The sequence below is a fragment of the Rhea pennata genome, chromosome 2 (assembly GCF_028389875.1).
Source record: "Rhea pennata isolate bPtePen1 chromosome 2, bPtePen1.pri, whole genome shotgun sequence".
NCBI classification, from domain to species: Eukaryota; Metazoa; Chordata; class Aves; order Rheiformes; family Rheidae; genus Rhea; species Rhea pennata.
The window spans coordinates 131,543,106-131,557,301 of NC_084664.1; the positions used below are offsets into that span (position 1 = coordinate 131,543,106).

At 34.4% G+C, this 14,196-nt stretch overlaps 1 protein-coding gene across 4 annotated transcripts in view; it reads left to right on the top strand.

Moving 5' to 3' along the window:
• Positions 1 to 4,488, top strand: part of RB1CC1 (RB1 inducible coiled-coil 1) — an 80,426-nt gene extending 75,938 nt beyond the window's left edge. For 3 of the 4 annotated variants that reach the window (XM_062570362.1, XM_062570363.1, XM_062570365.1), the window contains 4 exons: positions 128 to 186; positions 1,537 to 1,673; positions 2,924 to 2,994; positions 3,517 to 4,488. In XM_062570362.1, the coding sequence (XP_062426346.1) occupies positions 128 to 186; positions 1,537 to 1,673; positions 2,924 to 2,994; positions 3,517 to 3,594 (345 nt within the window). In that variant the 3' untranslated portion in view covers positions 3,595 to 4,488. The remainder of the gene's footprint in view (positions 1 to 127; positions 187 to 1,536; positions 1,674 to 2,923; positions 2,995 to 3,516) is intronic. The other variant, XM_062570364.1, reaches the window with a different exon arrangement.
• Positions 4,489 to 14,196: the final 9,708 nt, after the last annotated feature.

Here is a 14,196-nt window from a genome sequence, read left to right on the forward strand (position 1 = left end):
GGGTAAATGTAGGATCTGCAAGAATGGACAGGGTTTGAAACCAAGAATGATTTATCTAAGACCTAGTGTTACCTGTAGTATATACTTCATAGCTTGCCAATGTATTATAATTTTTTGTTGTTTTCAGATGTCCCAAAGCATGTCATCAGTATCCTCAAGACATTCTGAAAAAATAGCAATCAGAGAGTAAGTACACTTTAATTGTCTTATAGGTGATTCTGCCCTCTGTATTATGTAGTTAGAGAATGTCCCAATTCTGTTGTGCTGTATGAGATCTATAGATCATCTCTAGTTTACTTGTCAGTTATTGAGCCATCTCTGTTAAACATTAATTTGAAAAAACCTAGCAACCTACATGGGTCTTTCTTATGTCAGTGGCTTATGTTTGCTGAGCTTTGTGCCTTAACAGAGCCTTTCTTTACACTGTTCATAAGGACATTCCATTTACTTTCCAAAACCATAGGAAAATAGGAGGAAAAAAAAAAAAAAAAAAAAAAAAAAAGTTGTTCACCCTGTGAATATATTTAGTGCTCTGTTGTATTCCAGTAGAAATTGAAGCTTTCTGAAGTCTTCAGAATTTCTGGCTTAGCTTGAGAGAATGAAAATAAATTAATTATTCTGTTTACTTGAAGTACTCATGCAAAATATGAACAGCTGTCTGTAGCTTCCTTAAGTAATTTATCAGTCTGAAAACCCTATGAAAGAATGGTGTGATTGTTAATAAGTAATAGCAAAAATGCTTTGGAAAGAAAAATGTATGTGCAGTCTCCGTTTTTTAAAATTATTTTTCTCCTTCCTTTGCCGCTCCCCAAAACATACACATGCATATGCACACATACACGAATTGTGTTTCAGAGCATTCTCATGCCCTGATGGTAGATTTGTAGTTATTTTCATTTTATTTATGAGTAAATAGATTACTTCAAACACATTTGTACCTTGAAACAGAAGTTGGAGGTAGAAAAAGGTCTTTGAATTCTGCTACTGAATCTTGGCATAAGAACTTTGTCACTTGCTGCCCTGGTATCAGGAAAAAAGATTTTTTTTTTTTTTAAATACAGAGTGGCCACAGTGTTGCTTTGCTTTTAGTCCTCTGATCAAAGATCAGTCGAATGCTTGATCCCTTCTTTGTCCTGTATACTTAAAATTTTAAGACTGAATGCCTGTATAAATGAAGTTTGTCTAGTCAAGTGAACTTCAGCTTAAATAATCAAAAGCATACTTATATACCATATTACAGCAATCATTATCATAAGTATTGGTGAAAATATTTTAAAATTGAAACTTTAGTATGTTAGGTATTTCTGCTTGTTTATATTTTAAAGCAAGACTATCAATTCTTTTGAAAAATCATTTGAGCTGTGGGACTGAGAATAAGCATGTTAAAAACATTTTTTTTAAAGGTAGGATTTTTTATTGACATCAGAAAATGTTACTGTGCAACTGAGTCTCAGTCTGTACAATAGTTGGTAAAGCATATAGTATAACTAATATTAAATTTCCGTGCTTTTTAGCTAATTTCCTTGATTTCTTCAGTTTTCAGGTTGGTGATTTGGTTCTCATCATCTTGGATGAAAGGCATGACAACTATGTATTATTTACTGTCAGTCCAACCTTGTATTTCTTGCACTCAGAATCTCTTGCTGCACTGGATCTCAAACCAGGTGAGTGTGGTAAGTGTCAGATTACTTTCAATTATTATGTCTTCGTACAAATAATACTCTTAAATTTCTAACGCTTAGTAAGTGGTTTTGTAAGTATTTTTGTGGTAGATACAATAAGCAATAATACATATAGCAAAAACTGCAGAAGAGTTTACATAGCGATTTCCTGAAGAGCTATTTGTTTAGATACTGAATGCTTTTTCAAGCAGAATATTTTAAGTCAAAACCTTACATGGATAGTAATTTCTTGTAACAATAGGAAAAAGTTTTGCATCTGCCAATTAAGCTATTTAAAGGCATTTTTGTACACACTGTACATTAATGTGTGTATCTGCATGCGTATTTCTGTTTCTACATATACATACGTATGTACACACACACACATATGTATATTTATACATATATATATATATATATATATATATATATGCACACAGGTCATGTAACCTTCCTGTTGAGCCTTCCTCCCCTTTGATGTAGTCAAAGTTCAGAAACATATTAAGCAGGAATTTTAGGGGAAATAGTTAGAAAATATCTATAAACAATTAAAAATTGAGAACTTACAAAACCCAAAATTGCATACTCAGAATGACAGGGCTTTTACCTTGTATTGGTAAAACAATAGTAAGAAAAACAGAAAACAGCTTTGAGATGGTAACTAAATAGGTAAATTTAATCAATCATATTTTACAGAGCTATATATGCAATACTCCAATGCCATAGTTAAGACTGTTATGTTTATATCTTAGGAAGGAGTTCTTCCCATATGTTTCACAGAGCACATACAGCACAGATTCTTCAACAGTCTTAGAATTCAGTTAGAGCTTGGTGCTCTTTTGGAGACTGTATAGTTATTTTAAAATTATTAAAATTATATTAAAATTCATTATAACTAAATAAATCTGACATTTGCTGACTGACACTAAGTTCTGTTGATAGCTTCTAATATGCAACAGCATATAGAAACTTACTAATAAGAAATGGAAATTCATGCAATAGTTCATTTTGGTTCATAAAATGCTGTATTTTAAAGCATTTTTGCCACAAAAATCTTGAGTATAGGGGAAATATTTTGAAAAAAAGAATTGGAAAAAAGACATTCATGTAAAGATATTTAGGAAGTTATTTCATTAAGCATTTATTTTAGTCCAAAACATTGAACATTTCTGCTTATTTTTTCTCATTTCAAAAGTATAAGACTTCAGTTTAACCAAGCTAATTTTTCATCTAAAATAATCATAAATATACTGTCTCTTTAGCTTCAGGTGCATCCAGAAGACCATGGGTGCTAGGAAAAGTGATGGAAAAGGAATATTGCCAGGCAAAAAAGGTAAGGAAATAGGAGTGGAAGAAATATGATCTGATAAAATTAAGAGAAAATCAGATTTAATGTTTGTAAATTGTATATGCGTTATTTTATGAGTGAAGATACTCGGGGTTTAAAGTTCTCCCAGGTTCTGCTATTCCTGCTCTGTTTGCTGTTCAGTAAATAGCAAGAGAAAGGGGAACTAGGAAAAAGAGAAGTGAGCAGTGGTTTAGGTGGGTCTGTCAATACTAATGAGTAAATATGTCTGTCCCTTCTTTCTTGTGTGACAAACCTTTCCTCTCACTTTCTCTTCAGATATTAGTGAACATTTCTGATAACCCTCTGCAGTCATATTTCAATGACCTGTACCCTGCAAATCCTAAAGTTTCCTTCAGTTCCTAGGAAGGTTTTGGTAGTTAGGTACCTTGCTAGACTCCATATCCTGCTCTGAAAAACGCAAAGGATGGGAATCAGTTCCTGCTCAAAAATACGAAAGTGAAAGAGGAATAACCCTACATTTCTAATTCTTTGTTTATTTGTTTTTAGGCACAAAACAGATTTAAAGTTCCTTTGGGTACAAAATTCTACAGAGTGAAAGCAGTACCATGGAACAAGAAAGTATAACACAACAAAATCGTGGTTCATTCTGTCTCCATTCTTTTTTGGCTTGTCCTTCAGTGCTCATTCATCGCTCCGAGTACCAGGCCATCTTTTTATACTGAGGTCGTGTGACAATACACTGATGTACTGCTTTTACTTTTTAACAGGTCACATTTTAGAAATGAGAATTTCATCAAAATCTCTGGCCCTAACTGTTCCAATTTTTTACCCAGATAACTTTAGGAGTGTGGACCAAATGAGTTCATTTTCTCAAAGGGCAGCCACATACAGCATGGCTCATTAGCCATGTTAATTGCTTGTTAAATATACATTAGCTTGTATTTAGGTGTTAAATGTTAGTTACCATTATTACCAGCATATGTCCTTTTGTGAAATCATTATCAAAGTACTTGCACTCTTTAACAAATTCTTTATATGTGTAAAATTCATCAACTATTTAAAGAAGAGTGTTCATTGCATGCAGATAATCATATAATTTTTCTTCAACATGAGTTTGCCTCAGTAGATGAATAAAAATAACTACTGCAACTTGTTTCATTACATGAAAATGCTCTTTAATGTTTAAAAAACAAACTTGTAATTTGATAGACTGATTTTGAAAATCAGTCACAGTTAGATCTGCAATCTTCAAAAGCACTTTCAATGGATTGATCACACAGATTCTGAAAGGAAGACACCTGTGCAGTTTGTTTGACATGAAGCACTTGATCTTCCCAGCAAAACAGAAATCTTGTGTTAATCTGTTTAGAAAAATCATATTGATGAAATTGTATTTCATGGTTGAGTTTCAGGAAAAAACTCATTGTACATTAACCATACAAGAGTCATTTAAGTAACAAATTATTGTAATTGTAAAAGACATGTAGAATTTTAAAACAATAAAGATTTGAAACTGTATGTGTTTGAAGCATCTGTGTGCCTTTTAGATATTAACTTTCTGTAATATACATTAAATCTGTTGCAGCTTATCTGACTACTCCTGTAAAATTTCATTACATAGAAATGAATATATTTTCTCCAGGAGGCATTAATGTTCTGTAACATTCAGGAATTACAAGAATTACCTTGTAACAATTAAAAAAAAAAAAAAAAAAAAAAAAAAAGATTTAAGTAGGCAGAAGTTAATTTTGTCAGCTAATTAAACTGACAAGTGACACTTTTCAAACTAATTATACTGACTATAATTCAAAAATGTAATCTATTCAATGTTCTTTTCTGTCACAGTATAAAAATATGTACCCTAAATGTGTAACCAGTGGAAAGTGAAATTTTGGATTCAACAATGAACTTATGCCTAGGACTCCCTCCATAGAATTGTTCAACTGTGATTTATCTTCAGAAAGTGGAGAGTGGAGGAGGAGAAGAGAAAGAAGTGATCATGTGAAAATCTCAGTGCTTCTACCTGTGCATTGCAAATAATATACCTTCAGACTACCTGGTCTACTTGAATACCCAGAAACTCCTCTGTATGCTTTATTTAAAATGTTGTGACATAACAATTTTAAGTTCAGATTTTTTTTAATTATGAAAGACATGGACTTGAAATTGTATCTTATCTTTGATAAACTAAAATAAATCTGACAGTTGAATTCTGGAAAACAATGTCATTTCATCAGGACAGAATCTTACGTGATGTTTAGATTTGCTAGATATGCTGACTTTAAAAATTATTCACCAAAAAATCTTCCTGAGGAAAAAGGCACAGTGTTACCATAACTTAGTACTGTTAAGTATATAAGTAGCGTATGAATCTATAGAGAAAAATCATGATAGAGCATTTCTTTATCACTGACTTTTCGATCTTCAGCTAAATGGGAATTCAAATCTGTCTGAAATACTGATTCAATCTCATTCATTTAGTCAGTTGAGACACAAGAGTTTAAGGACGCGCAAACATAGCACAATTCATTCCTCCTAATATGCAGAGTGTTCGGTAGCCTGGATATCTTTTACTCCACTGACAAAACTTTTTCTGTGCTTGGATGATCTCCATAGTACTCTGAATACTATTTATCTTTCAGGGACTAATTATCTCGCATAGCCACCAGGCCTGGCCAAGTTGCAGAGCCACAGAGCTCTTCCATTTCTGGGAGGACTCCTTCACTAGCAGCAGTAGATCTGCATAGCAACATGCAATCTGGCACTACAGCATAAGATTTCACTCTACTGAATAGCCTGTTTCCAGGATAAGTAGAAGGTCCTCCTGAATTTTCCTTACAGAGGGAAGGATATGTTTTTAGAGTTCTTCCAGACTGGATAGAACTGCATATTTGATTATGGCCCTACAGAAACATGCACCCACTGAGACAATGTGGGCATATTTCTTTTCAGGGCACACAAAATTTAAATGGTTTTCAGGTACTCTAACCTCATTAAGCAGTGAGGCATGTGTCTTGCTATTCGTTATGGATTACATCGGGAAGGTATTTGCAGGCTCTGGGATGGTCCTCCTGAAAGCTTCACTGCTTCTGCCATGACAAAAATGAATTGGTGAGGTGAGTGCAGAACTGTATGCTTAGAAATGAATAGGTTAGGAATTCTTTCATCTTTCTGTCTGTGAGAAATCTGAGCTGTCATTTGAGATCAGTCGAAGGTTGTTGATGGACAGATAAAATACATTTAAACTTATATGTGGACAGTAGTGGGAATGATACCCGATGCTGTGAAAGTTTGATTTAGTTTCTAATTTCTGCCTTAAAACAGATAAAAACATGACTGACATCTATATAACTCAGAAGCACATGAACAATATATGGATGTGAACTTATAAAGCACCTAAATAAATAGTTCAAAATAAAATACTGTAATGCAAACCACAAGGAGAGAAAGTCCTTTTCTGCTGATATCTGCCATTTAAAAGAATACCAGAATGTATCTATTATTGTTACATGACATCATACTTTCAGAATATAAATAACCAGCAATGGCTTTGGTTTTTAGGAATATTTGTCATGTGCTTCATTTTATAATCTTTATGTGTATTCAAAATGGAATTTCTGTCAAACAAACTCCTAACATTCAGTAATGATTCTGAACAGTCATTGAAAAAAATTTAGTTTACATACTTTCTGCATGTCGCAGCCTTACTAGTTCTTGAAACTATGCTTGTTTTATACCACTTATGTGTTTAATCTTGTTCTATAATAATGAAACTTACATAGCTATACAGTTTGGATAAGCAGAGTATGCAGAAGGGGATGGGAGGGAGAAGGATAGGTCTGAGATTTTGGGTGGGGGAGGGAGTGTGGCGCAGTGTGGGTGCGTGAAGTTGTGTTTTAAACTTACTGATTACCAAAAATCCACTGCTAATATGTGTTTTATTCATGAAGCCTGGCTTTAGGAACAATATCTATACGTTTTTGAAGCACGAAAAGGAACTTGAGGAGAACATTGATTGAAAACGAACTTTATCCTGTGTACCCAACAGAAAAATGTCCCAACAACTTTAAAGGGCTTTTCAGTGTTCTTGGTAAGCTGTATTCATTCAAATCCTCTTGAGAAGTATATGGGTTTTTGCACAACTCTGCTGCCATAGATCTTGAGTCAGGAGTTCATTCTGTTAGAGTTCAGTTGTGGTTCATTTGAATCTTTAGACGGCCTGCAGGTAGGACCAGTGAAGTGCAAGTACCTCACACGTTTCCCTAAGTAGAGTAGGTAAATGCGTTGCATAGCAGGACAAAGAAGTCTGTTCTTCCACCTGGGAATTCTTTGCCTTTTTACAGTGCAACTTTTCCTTGTTACCTAATATACCAGCCTTTCTTGTTTGTGGAGTCTTAACTAGAGTGGACTACAAAAAGTTATAGTAGAAGTGGAGTTGTACTTCATAGTGCTTATTTATTCCTATAGGTTTTCAAATAAGTGCTGGTAATTCTTTCTTCTTAGTGCCAAATTAATAATTTTGGAAAAAAATATATATTCATCACACAAACTCTTGCTTTTTCAAGGCAGACTTGGCTATTAAACTTCACTGAAATATCTCAGTGCTGCATTTGAAGGTCACTGATGTTTTTATATCACTTTACAAGCTGTTCTGCAATCCTAAAACAATGATGATAAATTATAAATGATGAACAGTTGCTTCCTTTAGCTCTCATTTGCAGTTAGATCCATCCATAGTAACTTCATCTACACATAATACTGCAGAGTATTGCAAAGTATAGCCCCAGTACTCCAATTACATACTGGCTAAGAATTCCATTTAGTAGTGTGAGAGCTTCAGTGACTTGCTGAAATCTTGAGGTTACATCTACTTGGCATACATAGATATACTTTGTTATGAATCCTGGGTTGGAACTGGTGAATACAATTTTGAGGAATTTTTAAATTTTCTACTCTTTTCTGGAAAAAAAAAATCTTAGATAAATGCTAGCTTAGGTAAATGCTAACATACTACTTTCATTATGAAATGCTCTTCTGAATTATAAATAAAATAGGCTGCAAAACCAGTATTATTTCTATGTCTATTCCTAGCAAATACTTAATTTTCATTGTTCTATCTGCAGATTAGTTCCATTTCATAATTGTAAAGAAAGTTCCCAGCAATTAATTTGTGGTGAATTATTGCACTGCTAAATAGTTGTTCCACATTTTTATCTTAATTCTGTGAAACTGATTGTAGGTGGCGGCCTTGTTTGTTCTTTCTCTAACTTTTGCTTGTTGAATTAAAGTTTGCCTTTTGCCTGTTTATCTTGAAGCTTTTCTTAAGCCTCACATTTAAGAGAAATTTTCACTGTCTCTTGTACTACTTGAGCAAAATTGTGTGAGCAGCAGATTCTTTTGCAGTGAGGACCCTGATAGTATGTTGCCACATGATCAGGAACTCATGTAGTTCGCCAAGGGATGTTAAGGGGGAAGCGTTGTCAACACATTTATGTAGAGTGAGAAAGTTTCTGCCCAAGTTCTGTGTACATGAGATGCACCTAAACTAAACACACAAATATATTTATAAATGTGTGTGTTTAGGTTTTATTTCTATATGCTTGTGTGCACACCTGCTTTAACAGATGCTTTGAATGATACTGACCTACTTGTAGCCAAAGATGCTATATTTTGGTCCTATTTAGCTGTGTAGGAAGCATTAAAGGGCCAGGAAAACTCGGGAAATAACTTCTCAAAAGGGTTTTTCATTGAGGATTAGCTACAAGACTAGGTCTCATATGTTTCTATAACTAAAAAAGGTCTGTTGCTGTTAGTTTAACACTTGGGAGCTCTTTGGTTCTGTAGTCACTAAGATATCAAGGAAGATTATATCCTAAAAATCTTGGAAACTTAAAGAGGAGCAGTTGGTTTTAAGTGGTTAAATGTTGCATCTCTCAGCCTGTATTAATTGAAGTAGTTGAAATGTATTTATGATCACTGTTAAAATGTCTGATGTAATTGCAGTGGTTATCAGGAGATTGCTGAGCTCTGCCTCTTACAGGAGGCTAGTCAACATTCATTATGCTTAATTATTTCTTGTGAATGATTAAATGTATTTTCAGCACATGGGTTAAAATAGCAAAAAAAAATGCAATGAATACTGAATTCAAAGAAGTTTCTGATACTGTTGTAGAAAAATGAAATTTTTAACTTCAAAAAAGAGTTTATTATGTGCAGACTATGTGCACTTTACTGTGAACACATACACACATGTAAGTATTCGGTTTGAATTAAAGTCAACTGCCTAAAATCTACTAAGCTGTATCTGTCTACTTTTAAAAAGTCTCTGTGTTAGAAATAGTCTTTTTGGTACATAGTAAGATTTTCTGAATCAAACACACAATTGTATAAATGGAAAGAGATCGTACCTCTAAGAAGTGAAATGCCTCTTTTTAATCTTAAAAATCTTAAAAGATTCAAGACCCTTGAAATACTCACTGTACTTATAATCCTTGTATTTGTAGTTCTCAAGTGATACAAGCACAGATAATTTGTCAAGAGATACAATGCATGCAACTAAATAAGCTTCTGTTGACTTTCTAGCAGTAATATACTATTCAGCTTGTAAAAATTTCCAAATTACAGTGAAGTGTGAATGTATATACAGTAACGTGCTTGATTTGTGGCTGTAGTCCAGAATGACAGTTCTTTTCAAACCTCTATGCTTGCCCTGTGTATAGGTGCTGTGATGTAATATGCTTAAATTTTTGCAATGATTAAGATCTTAAGCACTGAAAAATTAGGAAATGTCAGCTTATGATTGCTTGTCAAATTTTGAAACTGCTCTCATATATGTGAGGATACACTTTTTAATTAGCTAATTCATTGTTCTTTTCTTACTCTTCTCTTCCGCATCTTTTCTCGTAGTTCTACGTTAAAACCTGTCCTTGAATTTATGAATATGTTTTTGTCCTTTTTGTGATGACAGTTTCTGAATCTTCCTCAATTCCCAATAGAATGAAATATTTGCCATATACCTCGTAGGTAAGAAGCGAGAGTCTCCAGATTTCTTAGTTTCTACTTATTTTTGATGCATGAATGACAAAGTGACCAATTTGAAATCCTTGGACTGATGTTTTAGAGTGTAGCAATTTGTATCTTCAAAATACTCTGCTCTTGCTTTTAGTGCGCTCTCTATCTTGTAGAAGAGAAACTGCTATTCCAAGGTAAAATCATTTCTCAAAAAGCACAAGGTGAGCAGGCAGAACCAGAATTAAAAAAAAAAAAAAAAAAAAAAAAAAAAAAAAAAGCGAGCCTTGGACCTCTGCCCTGTTTGACCCTTGGTTCTCCTATCCTGGTGCAGGATGGAGTTTTTTGTGTCTCTAAAAATCATATGTTGATAGTTGACATGCGTCAGGAGACTGGATTACAGAGTAAGAACTGACCCACAGTTGTACTGCATTGTTGTGATATCAAGTCACATATAACTCTTAGAATTTATCTTTGAGAACAGATACATGATTAAAGAAAAATAAAATCTGGCCCTATACTGCCGTGACTTCTGTATGATGCCTTTTGGCTGTTTAGAATGATAGTATTTCTCTTTATGTCTTTTTAGTTTGATTTTACTGTTTCCAGTTCTTCAATGAGTTAGGAAAGAGACACCTACTGTTGACAACTCAAATTAATTCCCTGTATTCCTGTATGGCTGAATGGAGCAAATACACAGCTTCTTGTGTAGAGGAATCATATTTTCCATTGCACTTCTATAGTTTAATCTATCCGTAAGTGGAGAAGAATAGTATGCCTGTGTTCATGTCCTGAGGCTAGAGCTGCGTGGTAAGTTTTTAAGAGTGTGTGGTTTTTTGTTTGTTTTTTTTTTTTTGTTTGTTTGTTTGTTTTTTGTTTTTTGAAAATCCCAACTTGAAATGTCCTATAGAAGTATATCTAACATGCAGGAATTTTTCTCAGGAACACTGAAACAGACATGCCAGTGTAATTTGGCATCCAAGGAGTGGTCTGATGTTAAGAGAAGTCACCTTGCTGTCTAACTAGTGGGCCACTGTGTAAATAGCCTTCTGTTAGGTGAGTTACACAGTTCATTTTTGTAATTCTCTTAAGCAGTTCAGGAAGTGCCAAAACTGCAACACTTCCTGTGAAATGCAATAGTTGGTTAGCAACCAGTTTCATCAGTGGCACCAATGTCTCTCCGACTTACAAAACATTTTAATAAGCAACTATTTTAAATAGATGTAGTAAGAAATATGAGAAAGAATAAGTTAATGTGACTTTAATTTCTCTATCTATTAAACGTGTTCTGTGTCTTAAACTTTCTATCAACTCATAATGTTGTGTTCCTCCATCAGTCCAGCAATGGGTTATTTACTATTTATGCATTTCTCAGACAACTGAAATACATCTGTTTTGCGTCTTTTGTATTAAATAACAGGTTATCTACCAGTTTTTCTGCAAAAACAACTTAGTGAGCTGTACTGGGATTCAGCTGCAGGTAGTTCTGTTGTAATTTCACTAGCAATCAACTTTTGGGGCAAAAATTAACATTTTAAAGATAGTGTTACATATATGGTAGTTCTTCCATCAAAGCACTCAGACAAATGTTTCTCTCCTTCATCCCTATTGCAGACAGATATAGAAGATTGTAAACCTTCTAATGTGTTAAATTCCTAATTTGATATTTTTTCCACTTTATAGATTTTTTTCCACTTTATAGAAAGAGAACATTCAAAGTTATGCTAACTAGTATTATTTTTATTGCTAGGAAGAGGAATCTTTAATATAACTCATGCACTTTTAAGCATGAAGTAATCCAGAAACTTCATGATTAGCCTGCTCAATCATTGCTCCAGAGGTATTCTTGGAAAACAGAGTTAAAAGTTGAAACAAGATAAAAGGGACAAATCCATTATGCAGTGCTAAGTGCTACATTTCTCTGTCAATGAATTTTACATGTTAACCAGTGTGAGAAAGGTATTTTAAAGAATTTTTGAGTTACCATCTTCACAAATACTGAGAAATGAAGCGGATACTTTCTGAAGCTACAGTGAGTTTTTGCAGCTCAATCTGAAGAATGGAGCACCTCGGCCGAAAGCTTGTACCTACTGATGTCCAGTGCAGGTGGGACAGCGCGTAATGAGTGACAGGGAAAACACTGTGTTAGTACAGGAAAGGAAAAGCAGCGAAGAGATTAAAATTGTTTTGTTTTCTAGTTGTCACAGAATTTACACCATCATCTATAAATGCTGTTCATCTGCTCTTCATGTTTTCAGTTGCTCTGTATTTGCTGTTCTGCCTTTTTTCATTATTTCTCTGAGTTGTTTGGGATTTTTGGTTTGCATGGTGGGGGGTCTTGTTTCTGGTGTGTGTGTGTTTTATTTCCCCTAAAAAGAAAGTGAAGTAATTATGTTACAGGCTGGATGCTATTTTATATGGTACCTATAGAAAAATTATTCAATTATTCTTGTTTTCAGTAAAAATGGTGTCGGCCTCTTTGCGAGCACTTTTATCTGTTTATGCTGCTGAATTTGCAGGTAGCAAATTAATGGTAGCACTGGTTTCTGGTTTGCTGTAAAGACCAAGCACAATAGCTTTGGGCCGAGTTGTAACTTGTAATGGAAAGCCCTAGCGTAACAGTCTCTGCTCTCCCTGTGTTCTGCTCTGTTTTTATAGTGTGTTTTAGTTTTCCTTATCAATGGCACCTTGTGCGCGTTCCCAGGAAGCAACACACACGCCTTTTATGGCCCCTTCTGCTGCCTGTGTAACTTACTGAGAAAACACATCAAACAAGTTATTAGTCTGATGTGGAGTTTGCCCGCTGCATGCTAAAATAATTATCCCTGCAATATTTTACTAGCTTCGTGGTGACTTAAATACTGTCTCCTAACAAAATGCCCTTTCCCATGCTGACCTGCTTACAAAATCCTGCTTCATCATTTCTGGAATTCAGTTTGCTTTTGAATTACAAGCCCTATCCGTTTCTGTGTAAACTATCTCATTGAAGATCACTGAGACAGTTTAAAGGAGGAGGTGACTATTTGAGTACATGCTGAGGAGCAGCCAAGAGTGTTGGTGCTGGAGCCCTGACTGCTCACCATTCATGGTCAATAGGCAGGTTCTTCAGGAGGTGGTTTTGTCTGGTGCCTGTCCTCGTGCTGAACCAGGCTGCTGCAGATGCACAGACCTCCAAATGTATTTTGGGGACAGAGGAGAATAATGGAAGGTTAAAGAAACCCTGCCAGAAGCTCCCTGTAATTCCTTTTGACATAAATCCCAGGAATCAGTACCCAGATGGTCCAGATGTCCGTATCCTCCTTTAGACATGTGCAAGAGACAATGTATTCTTCTTGGTCAACAGAAGAAAAAGTAATTTCTGGAACTTTTCTTGAAATGTAACCCTTCAACCCAGTGCTAAGAGTCACTGCACTCAACATAGCAACATGTAGAGTCAGTGGTGAAGCAATTTGACACATCTTGTTCTCCGAGGAATTGAACCTAGAACAGTGTTTGAAGCTTGTCCTTTTCTGTGAAGCAGTGATTCATGAAACACCACTAAAATTTAGTCAGTTATTCTGCCTGTTTCAAGTGTTCCCAATACCAAATATTCAGACTTCCAAACATTTTCAGTTGTAATATTTATTTAATAAAAAAATTACCTCCAGAAGTTACAATATGCTAAAATATAGTTTCTTAATAAATGAATAATCCCTACAGGGTGATGTCTGTGACTGTTGCATAACCTTCTTTGGGTTCTTTCTGAGGCAATATCTTTGTTATGTCTGTGAAGTGTCTATGAGACAAATGACAGAGCAATAATACCACTTCCATTTCTGCAAGCATGGTTATTCATTTCTAAACAAGCGTATGTTTATTATGTAAAAGTTAGTCATTGATTTAGTAGGTATCTTCTCATCTAGAATGCATTTAAAATTCAAAAAAAAATAGTCTGCAGAAATTTCAGTGCAAGAGAGGATTATTATTACATTTTTGAAAGTGTAAAATAACTCTTGATAACATACTATTTCAAGTGTATTCCAGGAATCCAAGAGTCTTTCTATAACACTAAAAGCTTGATTTACTTTCTTTTTTGTAAAAGAATAAAAGAAAACTATTACTCTTATACAATTTTGGATCTATAAGAAAATCTTAAATTATTTTTTAAAGAGAATTAGAATGCTCTCTTATTTTTGAAATTAGAGTTAAAAACTTTAATATACTTTTGCAGTTATGTAC